The following is a 15035-nucleotide window of genomic DNA, read 5'->3' on the forward strand; positions in this document are numbered from 1 at the left end:
CAGTACTCTACTATCTATTGTGACCCAGTACTCTACTATGTATTGTGACCCAGTACTCTACTATGTATTGTGACCCAGTACTCTACTATGTATTGTGACCCAGTACTCTATCCCAATTAAATCCCTGATTTCCCATTCATGGTACTCCTGGGTGCCCTCTGTGTGCCACAAACAAGTCAGCTCTGGCTTTTAGCTCATTTTACAAATAGAAAAGCTACAAGCAAGAAGTTTGCTTAAATGCCACAGGCACATCCTGTTCTGTTCCCTTTGATTCCCCACTTACCAGCCTCAGGGTTCGCTGTAGCTCATTTGTTAGGATAATCCAAGATTGTAAGTCTCTTCCCTAATTCCCAAGCAGTGAGAGGCGGAATCACTAGGAATAAACCATGCCTGTGTGTGTCAGAGTCCCATAGCAGACGCACACAAGGGGCTGCAAACTTTGCTTCTCTTCAGTGAAAGTTAAGACACAACAAAAGGCCAGGGAATGGAATGAAGACGTCTCTGGGAGGGGCCATGGCTCTCTCCCCCCTCCTTAGGGAAGGGCACTGTGTAAGCTTCCACACAGACATGGGGACCTGAACAGGGCTAGAGGAATCTGTGACACACACTGGAGCAGCATGCCTGGGCACTGTTAAAACATTCCCACCCCTAAGGGCAGGAGTATTCTGCTTTCCAACCACTTGGGTTGGGGGAGAGAAAGAGTGGGTGGGATTGAGGACTCTGTCCCAGCAGTGAGCATGTCACATGGACCAGGGCGGAATTTAAAGGTTGATGTAATCACAGCATATTCCTTGGTGCCAAGTATCCCTTTAACTATGGAGAGGTCTTGGCACCCAACACACTAACAGTTTAACAATATGAGATAACTGTAGAAGACATATTGCAGGAACAATACTCTGCTAAATATACATTTTTAATATACTATTACTAATGTACCAACTTAACTTTTAGCTGATTTTATTTCCACATAACGTTGCATATAAGTTAAACCCCTTTCTTTTTCTCCTCCCAGCTACCAGTTAAAAGTTCCCACCTCCTGAATGCAACTTGACACAGCACGACTCCTGCGTTAAATCAGAAGCATTACTAACTTGTCAACAAGGGTAGTTGCCAAGGAAATGAGTGTTTGTGTCATATGAAACGTGGTAACCTCAGGCTGCACTGAGTATAGCGCATCATTTCCACCAGCCTATAGCTTGATTTTAACCTAGAACAAGATAGAAATTCCAGTTTTTGTAACAGGGCAGGTGACATTTTAAAACTACTTGGTTTTATTTTGTAGCTGACTGAACAGAAAATATCGTAAGCAGAGACATTATCCTGAATAAGACCCCTGACTAGTAAATTATAGTGATATTTTTCCACCCCTCTGGATCTCCTTATTTGCCCAGACGTTTTTACAGTTTCCCAGGCTCCCCTATTTATCTGCTCTTAGAACGTTTCTCCCTTATTTTTTACTCTTATTACTCTTAATTTCAAACCTTTAATATTGTACTCTTATTTAGACGTATCTTATAGTATAATGGCTTTACTCCCATTGTGCCTTAAATGAGAAATAGAATTTACAGATTTGCAGAAAGTTGTTGCATTTATTAAAGGAATATGAAACCAAAAATGTTCTTTTGGGATTTAGACAGAGCAGACCATTTTAAAAACAACTTTCCAATTTACTTCTATTATCAAATTTTTCTTAATTCCAATGACATTCTGTGTTAAAGAGATACCAAGGTATTCATCTGGAGCACTACATTTCAGGAAATAGTGCTGCGATCAAGTACTCTTGCAAATGAATAATAATCTTGCAAATCTGCTGCCATATAGTGCTCCAAATATTGGCTGGCTCCTAAGCTTACATCCCTGCTTTCCCCCCAAAAAAGATATGAAGAGAACGAAGCAAATTTGATAATAGAAGTACATTAGAACGTTGTTTAAAACTGCAGGCTCTATCTGAGTCGTAAAAGAAAACGTTTTGGCCCATTTTTGGTTCAGCACCTGGGTAGCGCTTGCTGATTGGTGTCTAAATGTAGCAATCCAATCAGCAAGTGCTACCCAGATGCTCAATTAAAAATTGGTCGGCTCCTATGCTTACTTTCCAAAATTTTTCAAAATAAAGATACCAAGAGAATGAAGAAAATTTGATAATAGGAGTAAATTAGAAAGTTGCTTAAAACTAAATGCTCTATCTGAATCATGAAAGTTTATTTTTGACTAGATTATCCCTTTAACCTCCTGGAGAACAGAAGAGTTCCATATAAATCTATATAGGGGTAAATGTATTAAATGGCGAACGTTTATCACTGCACAAGCATCCGCTGCTTAATAAATGTATATATTATAATGAGTCTAATGAAAGTTATCTGAAGTAGAGCACTATGTTTAGAAATGTGATAGCAAAACTGGCATGAAGGTTTTAATGAGCACTGATGGATGACAATAAAATACCATGTGGCAAAATAGTATGACTAAAACCATATTTCATAAAGTTTATATGGGCTCCATTTATCAAGTTGCATTTGCCACTTTGGAGCACACATGCTGTTAGCTGGCGGATTCAAATCACCCCGGGCTGCTTGTGCAATGTTAAATGAGGTCAGTGTTCTGCTGCCGGCTGCCGGCGATTCTGGGTGGAGAGGTTCAAGGAAGCGAATCTTGTAGGTCCGGGCATTGATAAGTGGCATTTAGCCACCAATCAGCAAGCACCACCCACGTGTTGAATTAAAGATGGGCAGGTTCCTTAGCTTACATTTCTGCTTTTTCAAATAAAGATACCAAGCGAACGAAGAAAAACTGATACTAGGAGTAAATTAGAAAGTTGCTTAAAATTGCCTTCTCCATCTGAATCATGAAAGAAAAAATTTGGATTCAGTGTCCCTTTAAATGCTATACTTTCCAGCTGAATACTGGACAACTGAGAACCCTACTTAAAGTGATTATAAATTATGGTGAATCTGAATGTATAATTTATAAATATATAGCATACTAATGTAAACCACTAAGATTATAAAAAATTGTATCTGAAGACTTTAAAATCTATGCTTTTATTTTTTGCGTTCTCGATGGAATCCTCCGCCCTCTTTCTATTCCTGTAGTGTACATCAATGACATAGTGAGTGGTCCCATGCAGAAATGTGCGCTCCCGAGAGTTTAACTAGTACGCATGGACATGGGCTAGTCATATTTAAAGGGATATGAAACCCCCAAAAAATCTTTCATAATTAAGCTAGAGAATATAATTTAAAAAAAAGTTTCAAATTTACTTCTATTATCAAATGTTCGTCGTTCGTACTGTAAAATTATAAATGGAAATAAAATGTATGTTTTTACACATTAAATATAAAGGTTGATCAGTGAAACACTATTAAAAAAGTTAACAGATTAAGAATATTGTTTGAGTGCAGTTAATGTTTACTATCACTTTAAAGATGGGTTAAAATCTCAGAAAAATGAATGATCAATTTTAATTTAACAATAACTCGACACATGAAGAGATAAGTAAAGATAAACAGTTCAACTCTGTTCATAAGTAATCTGCCAAGGCTGAATTTAATTAGAGAATTTACCAGTAGTATATGACACATTTTAGTTAATTTATAAAACTAAAAATTTGTACTGTGCTTAACTAAAGTCAATCATCTATCTAAATCAAATCTTACTTGTATATGTTCATCTGTCTATATAATTTAAAATACTAAACTCATAGTATAAATGTACATGTTTTTTGTTTTATGTATTTTGTCACTGTATCATATATGGCAGATTTTTGCTCCAACCCATACGTTTATTGAATTTAGAGATTAAGAAATAATTGTCACCATATTTGTTGACATAAACCTGACATTACAATAAAAGTTTCCTCTAGTATTGGACACTATAGAGCTAACCAATCTACAAAATAATTTCTTACTTAAAGGGACATAAAATCCCCAAATTTATTCTTTCATGATTTAGAAAGAGCATGAAATTTTATTAACTTTATTCTCTTGATATCCTTTGCTGAGAATCATATCTAGATAGGCTCAGTAGCTGCTAATTGGTGGCTGCACATAGATGCCCCGTGTGATTGGCTCACCAATGTGCATTTTTATTTTTCAACAAAGGATATCTAAAGAATGAAACAAATTAGATAATATAAGTAAATTGGAATGTTGTTTAAAATTGTATTCTCTCTCTGACTCATGAAATAATTTCTTGGGGGTTTAATGTCCCTTTAAAAGGAAATGGAAGTGACTGTAAGGTCAAAATTAAACTTTCATGATTCAGTTAGAGCATGCAATTCTAATCTAATCTAATCCAGTTTGCGTTTCTTATCTAATTAGCTTTGTCCTCTTGGTATCTTTTGTTGGAAAGCATACCTAGGTAGGTTCAGGAGCAACAATGCACTACTGGTTGCTGCACATATATGCCACCTGTCATTGGCTCTGTCAATTTGTTTAGCTAGCTCCCAGTACTGCGTTGCTGCATCTTCAACAAAGAATACTAAGAGAATTAAGCAAATGTGATAATATAAGTCAATTGGAAAGTTATTTTAAATTGTATGCTCTATCTGAACCATTACATATTTTTTAGGGGTTTCAAGTCACTTTAAACTTTTATGGCTCAGATACAGCTTGCAATTTCAAGAGACTTGGAAATATTCAGCAAGCTCCCAACAGTGAATTGATGCTCTGCAGCTTATTTTAACTATGTGTTTAACCCCTCTGAAGGTGTTAAAGACATAGAGCATTTATTACGGCACTATTGCTTGAATGTGACACATGACCCATTTCATTTTACACTTTATGTCACTTTAAGATTATGTGTCTCAAGGTTAAACCTAACTCTTGCCATTTCCTCTAAACTATTTATTTTTAGCACTGAATACTACACCAATAACATGGATATGGTACCTTTCAGTTGTTCCTATGTCCCCAGACAGTAAAGAGCTTGATGGAAGCACCAATGGCTCGGGGGTGGTGGGTGTTGACTTTCTTGGGAGCACTCGGTCGGAATGGAGGACACTACGCAACTTCTGAGTAAAGCTATAGGAGTCTGATGTTGGAAAAGTTGGACTTCTTATGACTGGAGATCGAGCTGCTGCTTCTGAGTTTGGTTTCTCTATTTCTGAAAATGGTTTAAACGGAACATGGCCTAGAACATTTCCTTCAGAAATATGCTCTAAACTATTTGCTGCAAAAACTTGCTCCTCAGACGAACAGCTTGTTATTCTAAATCTAGTATCCAGGTCCCCATAAGGATCTTGTTTCACTTTTTGTGTCATTATTGTCTCTAAAAAGGAAGGAGCAAACTTTTCAGACAAACGTTTTGTATCCTTTGGTGCAAGAACAAGCTCTCCAGCTGTGAACTTTGAGTCTGGAAGACTATTGTTATCAGATTGTAAATTAACAGTAGGGTTAAAGTCCTCACATTGATTCCCTCTCACATGAGAAATTGAAAACTCAGGTAACACTTCTGAAGTACTGAGATTAGAGATCTTTGGAAGGGTATCTGTCGTTGCAGGTTTGAGGTCTGCTTTGTCAGTGAATACACCTACCACTGAAGGTTTGAAGGCTGAATTATCAGTGACTAAATCTGTCTCTGAAGGTTTGAGGTCTGGTTTGTCAATGACTAGATCTGTCTCTGAAGGTCTGAGGTTTGGTGTTTTAGTGACTAGAACAGTTGCTGAATGTTTGAAGTCTGGTTTGTCAGTGACTAGATCTGTCTCTGAAGACTTAATGACTTGTTTATCAGTGACTATATCTGTCTCTGAAGGTTTAAGGTCTGGTTTGTCAGTGACTAGATCTGTATCTAAAGGTTTGAGGTCTGGTTTGTCAGTTACATGATCTGTTGCTGACGGTTTGAGCTCTGTTTTTTTAGTGACTAGATCAATTGCTGAATGTTTGAAGTCTGGTTTGTCAGTGACTAGATCTGTCTCTGAAGACTTAATGACTCGTTTATCAGTGACTAAATCTGTCTCTGAAGGTTTGAGGTCTGATTTGTCAGTGACTAGATCTGTTATTAAAGATTTCAGCTCTGCTTTGTCAGTGACTAGATCTGTCTCTGAAGGTTTGAGGTCTGGTTTATCAGTGACTAAATCTGTCTCTGAAGATTTAAGGTCTGGTTTATCAGTGACTAAATCTGTCTCTGAAGGTTTGAGGTCTGGTTTGTCAGTGACTAGATCTGTTATTAAAGATGTCAGCTCTACTTTGTCAGTGACTAAATCTGTCTCTGAAGGTTTGAGGTCTGGTTTGTCAATGACTAAATCTGTCTCTGAAGGTTTGAGGTCTGGTTTGTCAATGACTAGATCTGTCTCTGAAGGTTTAAGGTCTGGTTTGTCAGTGCCTAGATCTGTCTCCGAAGGTTTGAGGTCTGGTTTGTCAGTGCCTAGATCTGCCTCTGAAGGTTTGAGGTCTGGTTTGTCAGTTACATGTTCTGTTGCTGACGGTTTGAAGCCTGGTTTTTCAGTTACTACATCTATTGCTGAAGGTTTGAGACCTAGAGTTTCAGTGAATATATCTGTTGCTGAAGGGCTGAGTTTGTCCGTGACTAGATTTGTCTCTGAAGATTTGAGGTCTGGTTTGTCAGTTACACTATCTGTTGCTGAGGGTTTGAGCTCTGTTTTTTTAGTGACTACATCAGTTGCTGATGGTTTGAAGTCTGGTTTGTCAGTGACTAGATCTGACTCTGAAGACTTAATGACTGGTTTATCAGTGTCTATAGCTATCTTTAAAGGTTTGAAGCCTGGTTTTTCAGTTACATCTATTGCTGAATGTTTGAGGCCTAGAGTGTCAGTGAATGTATCTGTTGCTGAAGGCCTCAGTTTGTTGGTAACTAGATTAGTCTGGCAAGGTTTTAGCCCTGGCTTGTCACTGATCAAAGCTGTCTCTGAAGGGTTGAGGTCTGGTTTGTCAATGACTAGATCTGTTATTAAATATTTCAGCTCTGCTTTGTCAGTGACTAGATATGTTGCTAAAGGTATCAGATCTGCTTTGTCAGTGACTAGATCCGTTGCTAAAGGTTTGATATCTGGTTTGTCAGTGGCTAGATCTGTCTCTGAAAGCTTGAGGGTTGATTTATCAATGACTAGATCTGTCTCTGAAGTTTTGAGGCATAGAGTGTCAGTGAATATATCTATCACTGAAGAATTGAGGCCTGGTTTATCAGTAATTAGATTTGTCTCAGAAAATTTTATTCTTGGTTTGTCACTGATCAGATCTGTGTCTGAATGTTTAAGGCATTGCTTGTCAGTGACTAGATCTGTTTCTAAAGGTTTGAAGCCTGATTTATCAGTGACTAGATCTTTCTCTGAAGGTAAGAGGACTGACTTGGCAGTTACAATATCTTTTACTGAAGATTTGAGGCTTTGTTTCTCAGTCATTATATCGGTCTCTGATGGTGTGAAGCATGGTTTGTCAATGACTATATCAGTCTCTGATAGTGTAACGCCATGGCTGTCAGTGTCTACATCTGTCACAGAAGGTTTAAGGTCTGGTTTATCATTGATTTTATCGGTCTCTGATGGTTTCATTATTAGTTTATCAGTGACTAGATCGGTTACAGAAGGTGTGTGGCCTGATTTTTCAGTGACTATGTTTGTCTCTGAAGGTTTAAGTCCTGGTTTGTCAATGACTATGTCTTCCACAGTGACTTTTGTCTCTGATGATATAAGGCCTGGTTTGTCAGTAGATATTAGACCTGGTTTTTCAGTGACTATATCTGTCCCGGAAGGTTTGAGAGTTTGTTTCCTAGTTAGTATATCTATTTGTGAAGGTTTGAGATCTGCATTGTCAGTGACTATATCTGTCTCTAAAGGTTTAATGTCTGTTTTGCCAGTGAGTTTATCTGTTTCTGAAGGTTTGACATCTGGTTGGTCAGTGATTATAACGATCTCTAAAGGTTTGAGGTCTGGTTTGAACAACAGTATATCTGCCGCTGATGGTTTAATACCTAGTTCAGTAAGTATATCTGTTTCTGAAGGTTTAAGGTCTGGTTTGTCAGCAACTATATCAGTCTCTAAAGGTTTAAGGTATAGTTTGTCAGTGACTATATCTGTCTCTAAAGGTTTAACGTCAGGTTTGTCAGTAAGTATATCTGTTTCTGAAGGTTTGATGTCTTGTTTGTCAGGGACTACATCTGTCTCTAAAGGTTTGAGGTATGGTTTATCAGTGATTATATCTGTCTCAAAAGGTTTAATGTCTTGTTTGTCAGAGTGTAAATCTGTGTATAAAGGTTTAAAACCTGGTTTGTTATTGAGTCTATTTGTCTCTGAGAAAGTGACATTTTTTGTGTCAGTGACTGGTTTGTCAATTAATTTATCTCTCTTAGATAGAGAAAGACCAAGTTTTTCACAAAGTATATCTGTCTCTGAAGGTGTGTTGATCAGCGTGCAAGAGAACATTTCTGTCTCTGAAATGGTAGAATATGGTTCATCACAGATTATAGCTGTCTCTTTCTGTGGAATATATAAACCTGCAGATATTTCACTTTTCTCCCTCACTTGTGGAGATGGGTTTAGAATCTCAGTTAAAATGTCCAGCTTGTTGGAGCCAAATTCTAGTGCTTTAGTGTCAGATATTTTTTCAGATGTTTTGCTTAATGCCTGAGGGGCATTTTTTGTTTCTAAGATTTCTGGTGTAAAATGCATAGGTTGCTTAACACTTGATCCCACTTCCTGAGGTGAAGCCAATTGTGGCAATAAAGTATTAGTGACATTAGAAATCTTAAGGCCAATGGTTCCACTTATCATGTCTGGTTCATCAGTCAGTGGTTGTTTTGAAAAGTTAGTGTCAGAAATAGTTATTGTATCCATCAATATACAAGACTGTTCCTCGTAGTCCACAATCTTCCCCTTGTTGTCTTGCAAGGTGTCATGCTCCTCTAAACTGTAGGCAGGGTTGACTTTCGATAATGCTTCACATACCCCTTCAGGATGTTTCCATTGAGAATGCATTTCCTGATCTACTTTTTGTTTCAGAATATCCAATGATTCCTCTAACTTTTCAGCACTATCAATTTGTGGCTCTAAATTTGAATCATATTGTGGAATAAAGCACTGTTCAGTTCCTGTTTTTTGTTTTTTATTTTGGGACAAAGGTAACATCACAGTGCAATCTCCAAAGCTGATGTCCTGAGCATTTTCTTGGTCATTTAGTTTTTTTTTGTTAATTTCTGTATGCACAGTTTTCAATGGTCCTATTGAAGTTGATATGTTGTTGAGTGTTTGCGATTTATTCTCTTCTTGAGCAGATTCTTTCTTGTGTTTATTATCCCCAGAAACATCTGGCCTTAATATATCTTTTACTCGATGTTTTGCAGTATTTTCAATGAGCAATACTTGCATGTCTGAAAGTACCCCTTTTTTGTTCTCTAGTTCCTCTGCTTGGATTATCAGCATAGCATCCTCCCCTGAGGACTGCTCTGCAATTTTTGCACTAGAAATATGAGATAATTCTTTAAGTTCCAGGTTCTCTGTTTGGGGAACCATATTTGAATCTTCACTCTTATCCTGAGACACATCTCCATGGTTAAGGAGTTCAGTGACAACTGTGCTTGCTAATGCATTTGAAGGGTGTAAAGATAAACCATCCACAGTTAGATTACATGCAGTTTGTTGTTCCGTTGTCAGCTTGAGGGTTGTTATTTCCTCTTTAGTAGCAGCCTCCCCTGACCATGTTGCTTTGGAACTTTCATTTTGCTCATTGGTTTGAGAAGTTACACAAAGATCAGATTTTTCTTTCCCTGAATCGGTACTATTTTCTGCAAGAGAAACCCCCCTCTGCAATAGATTGCTTGTTGGATCTTCTGGAACTTTTCCAACACCCATTTCATAATGATGCAGTTTGTTCACAAAATCTTTTTTGTGAACCTCTAACAAAGGGCTGCATTGGGAAGTAGTTACCTGAGGTTCAGAGTCATAGCTTTGTGGAAAAAAATCACTGCTCTGATCTTTCCTCTGTGCCAATAACTCAGTCTTGCCAGGCCTGATGCTTTCTGTGCACGAATTTATAAGTGTAATTTTCTTTTGTAATCCATTGTCTTCTGTTTTATTGCATGTGTCCATTTTGCTAACTACCAGCTGAGAGCCGTATGTGTCATTTATAGGATGTTTCTGCACTTCTGGCAACATCTCATTGGATGGTAGTTTGTCAGGCGTTAGATAGGGTGTGTCTTCTATAGACACTTTTTCTTGCTGATTTAGTGCTAACTGAGTACACTCCTTTAACTCTTGTGTCCTTGCAAATTTGGTATTAGTATTTTCTTCTTCATGTACTTTCAGGTCTATTACAGTTGTAGAAGGAAATATATTTTTGTCGGGCTGACTATTGGATGACTCTTCTGCATTGTCACCTGGCTTGAGATTCAGGCCACCCATATCAGGGAGAATGGATAACTGCAACCCAATATGACTGTCACTAGCTTGCTTCTGATTGGTTGATTTTAAATAAATGTCTTGGTTGACTACTGTGTTTATTTTTTCCATGAGTACTTGAGATTTTGTATCTTCTTGATGTTCTAAATATACTCGGTCCATAGATGAAACATCTAGCACATTATCAGGCAGATGGGGCATAATATTAGCCTGTGCAATAACAACATCAACTATTGAGGACTGTTTAGATTCTACATACTCTCTATTCACAGACTGACCTGGCTCTATAGTTATGCTGTCAAACTGTGTAGCAGTGGAGTATGATGATTCATTAAGAGTTTCTGAAACAGATAGATAAGTGGTTTCATTATCATTTTTTACAGCTTTTTTCTCACAACTGGATATTTCCATAGTGCCTATAGGGCTCTTTTGGGTGTAGTAACTAATATCAGCTGTATAACCCTCCTTATAATGTGCTTCTGTAGCATTTTTCTCCTTCTCACTTTGATGCTGTAATGAACTAAGCTTAGTCTTATTTACAACTTTTTCCTCAGTTACTTCTGTACTTCCCAGTCTTTGCTCTAGATCTGTGTTCAGCATCATACTGCTTACATTACAACTTATCACAGTAGGAGTTTTATCCTCTTCTCTCATTTTAAGACTCTGTTGACTTGTTGTGCCTTGTCCAACAGAAAATGCCATATCTTCCACTACTTCTGTGTCTATTTCTAAGTTTGATTCATTTTCTGGTTTTATAGTAATAGGCAAATCTGTACTATCGGTCATGGATTCATGGTGAATGATTACCTCCTGGTTCTGACTCCCTGAATGAGCATTGTCATTCACTGTCTTTTTCTCTGCCAGATCTGTTTGAGTGTTATCCCTGCATTTCTCAGCATTAGGCATAAACTGTACTGTGTCAGTTACCTGTGGTTGTATTTTGGCAAAATGATGACTGTCAAACTCATCTAAATGTTCCTGATGCAGATTCTCTGCCACCTCACCTTGCTGTACAGATTGTAGATTAGCCAGTGGTGTAATAGGCTTATTGCTGAACGTGTCTGGACCTCCACTGCTCTGTAACACCATGAGACTGGCCACGGGACTCACAAACGGAGTGTCTGTTCTGTATGGATAGGCTTCTGGTGTAAGTTTATTTGCAGTGGATCGATTTGCACTATTCCTGTCTGAGCTCCCATCTGTTGAATAAACCCAGATTAAGCTACTCTTTATATCTGACTGATTATTACCACCATCTGTAAGCAAAGTCTCTGTTTCAGTAAAGCTCCCCAGACCTTGCTGAGAAGTAATACTATTCCTGGAATCTCCTTTTGCTTGGTTGCTAGTGTTTTCAGGATTGTCCAACAGTGCAAGCGGCTGTGATGGCACAGAATTCCTGGAACACAGCTGTGAGAACTCTGATACTAGCTCAGATGGTTGTGCCGTAAGCTGACTGCTCAGCCGTCCTTGTTCCTTACTGTCATTCTTGTGGTTAGCATCAGTTTCAGTGGAATCACTTGCAACTGTTTTTATGTCTTCTGTATCGGAGATGCCTGGAGATGTTACAGACTTTATCTTCTGTTGTATATTTGAGAGATCACTAAATTGCAATTCAGTTTCATCAAATGATGGTTTTAAGGATTGCAAGTTTTCTTTTTTCTTGTCTACCTCCACATGGATCTTCTCAGGTAGAACGTGTTGTCCCCATTCTCTTAAAATCCCGCTCAGTCCTAATTCATCTAAGGCAGCAGATCCTTCTTGTGACTCTTCCGTGGACGAAGTTCTGCAGTCAATAAGGTACAGATATCATATGTTTCAAATCTTTGGATAAAGACTGAAGCACTATAATGTTACATAGAAGAGAAATGGATAGATCCAATACCAGGCACATTAAGCAGCCCCTGCAGCACATGCAAATAAAAGCGCAAAAGACCCGAAGACCATGCCCCACATGCTGTGACATTGTTCCGCATCATGATCATGCTGTTATTTTGAAAAGGAAGAAAAGAATCCGCAATGAACAGAATCAAAAATAATTAAGAATAACATCCAGTTTATAAAAAAAGAGGTGTTCTGCTTGCTATTTGTAAGTGGTTGTAAATAGAGTTGTTTCCCCTCTATGTAATAAAGTTGAAATACAAACAAAATTCAAACTGAAAAGAACTAGCAGGTTAAACTTAATTCCAGAATAGAAGAAAATCAGAAACAAATATTTTTCCCCCAAACAACTTGTTTTGTAGGGTATAGGGCAACAGGACAGCCGACACCCATGCTAAACAGATAAAACAAACAAAAAGCATCAATGTACAGAAATCCACTGTCTGCATGCAATGGACACAAAGCGCTCTCTCACTTCAACAATCAACATATTATTAAATATCACCAAACTAAGTATGATCAAATTATTATACAACAAATTCAGATGTTCATACTGGGTTACAAATTGCAATAATAAAAAAGTGCAACCAAATCACCACTCTTAAAGTTACATTACATATCAGACTAAGGGGCCGGTTTATCAAAGTCTGGCGGACATACGCTGTCGGCATTTAACATTGCACAAGCAGTTCTAGTGAACTGCTTGTGCAATGCCGCCCTTGCAGATTTGCGGCCAATCGGCCGCTAGCAGGCGGTGTCAATCAACCCGATCGTATAGGATCAGGCAGATTGATGTCCGCGGCCTCAGAGGCAGCGGACCAGTTAAGGAGCAGCAGTCTTAAGACCCGTGCTTCATAACTGCTGTTTCCAGTGAGCCTAAAGGCTCGCACAGAAACAGGGGCCAGTTCTGATCCCATTAAAAATAACTGATAAATGACAACTGCGTTATTTTTGATTAATCAGTTGACACTTTTTTCCATTTAAACTTAGAATTATTATAAGTAAACTTCATTAAATTAGATGCATTTCACTGATTTTTGTCAGTCGCTGACAATACAATATCACAACTTCTAAACCATATAACAGAACTACTTAGCAGGTCACCCTGGAATAAACAGTCATTCTATTACCATGCTACACAACATGGGATGTCTCTCAAAAAGGAACAGTGTACTAGGGCAGCAGCATATATATGAGTTTATTACATTTAAAGCTAATGGAAGAACACCCTTTTAAAAGGACTGGGCTTTGTTTGCATAGCTTTTTGGTAGCTATTACTGCAGTAATTACATCTTTAATATAAGTAGTGATTTCAACAAGAAAAGCACCTATTTTAAATGACAAAATAAAGGTAAAGGCACTATTTGTAATCAATTTAATACGCGGCAGTAAGTAAAGTGGATCAGAGGGGACACATTAAAGGGGAGGACATTTTATAGTACACAAAAGAGATTAACACAGGAAACTGCTTTATAACTACTTTTTGTTTTTTATAACAAGCCTATTGTGTCCCTATAGCATTAGAATGAATAATTCTCAGTAAAATACAGGAATGATAGACATTGTAAGCCTCAATAAATATTTGTTTTCTATTTGCCTCATAGCTTTAATATAAAGAGAAATGTTCCATTGCGCTTTGATCCTAAGCCCAGATTAAGGCAGCGGCCAGCAATAAACCCAACAGGTTTGCACATGAATCTCGCACGGCTTGTAGGTACAGGATTAGCCACGGGGAGCAGACAATGCAAGCACAGGCCACATAACAAGCAAGCTCAGGCCACCGGGAGTGTGACGCTGCTCTCTGAAGTTAAGAAATAGGGAAACTCTTCTACCATGCGCTTAAAAGTGACAGTTTTACACTTAGCTGCTACCTTTTTACAATTTTAAGAGAATGTTGAATTTACTTTTATTTTCAAATTAACTGTATTTTTTTTTGTATCCTTGGTTGAAAAGTATATCTAGATATTCTCAGGAGCACCAATGAGCTATTGGGAGATAGCTGCTGATTGGTGGCCATACACATTTATCTCCTGTCATTGGCTCGTCATATGTCTCCCGCTAGCTCCCAGTAAAGAACTGCTTCTCTGACTTTAACTGTTTCTGCATTCTGCAGGGCTTACACACGTATTTATATGTGAGCAATAGGGCAATAATACAATGCTCTACAACATTAGAGAATTTTCTAGTTACACTTTGCTGTCCTTTAAAGTCTATGTAGACTGTTACTATTAGATGGAATGTAAGCTAAGATAGTGTAGACTGTTACTATTAGATGGAATATAAGCTAAGATAGTGTAGACTGTTACTATTAGATGGAATGTAAACTAAGATAGTGTAGGCTGTTACTATTAGATGGAATATAAGATAAGATAGTGTAGGCTGTTACTATTAGATGGAATGTAAACTAAGATAGTGTAGACTGTTACTATTAGATGGAATGTAAACTAAGATAGTGTAGACTGTTACTATTAGATGGCATGTAAGCTAAGATAGTGTAGGCTGTTACTATTAGATGGAATGTAAGCTAAGATAGTGTAGACTGTTACTATTAGATGGAATGTAAACTAAGATAGTGTAGGCTGTTACTATTAGATGGAATGTAAACGAAGATAGTGTAGACTGTTACTATTAGATGGAATGTAAGCTAAGATAGTGTAGACTGTTACTATTAGATGGAATGTAAACTAAGATAGTGTAGACTGTTACTATTAGATGGCATGTAAGCTAAGATAGTGTAGGCTGTTACTATTAGATGGAATGTAAACTAAGATAGTGTAGGCTGTTACTATTAGATGGAATGTAAACTAAGATA

At 37.7% G+C, this 15035-nt stretch overlaps 1 protein-coding gene across 9 annotated transcripts in view; it reads right to left on the reverse strand.

Annotated features, from left to right (window-relative positions):
- Positions 1-15035, reverse strand: part of TACC2 (transforming acidic coiled-coil containing protein 2) — a 302667-nt gene that overhangs the window by 170479 nt on the left and 117153 nt on the right. For all 9 annotated transcript variants that reach the window (XM_053692637.1, XM_053692632.1, XM_053692635.1 and 6 more), the window contains one exon: positions 4887-12128. In XM_053692637.1, the coding sequence (XP_053548612.1) occupies positions 4887-12128 (7242 nt within the window). The remainder of the gene's footprint in view (positions 1-4886; positions 12129-15035) is intronic.

The sequence above is a fragment of the Bombina bombina genome, chromosome 9 (assembly GCF_027579735.1).
Source record: "Bombina bombina isolate aBomBom1 chromosome 9, aBomBom1.pri, whole genome shotgun sequence".
NCBI classification, from domain to species: Eukaryota; Metazoa; Chordata; class Amphibia; order Anura; family Bombinatoridae; genus Bombina; species Bombina bombina.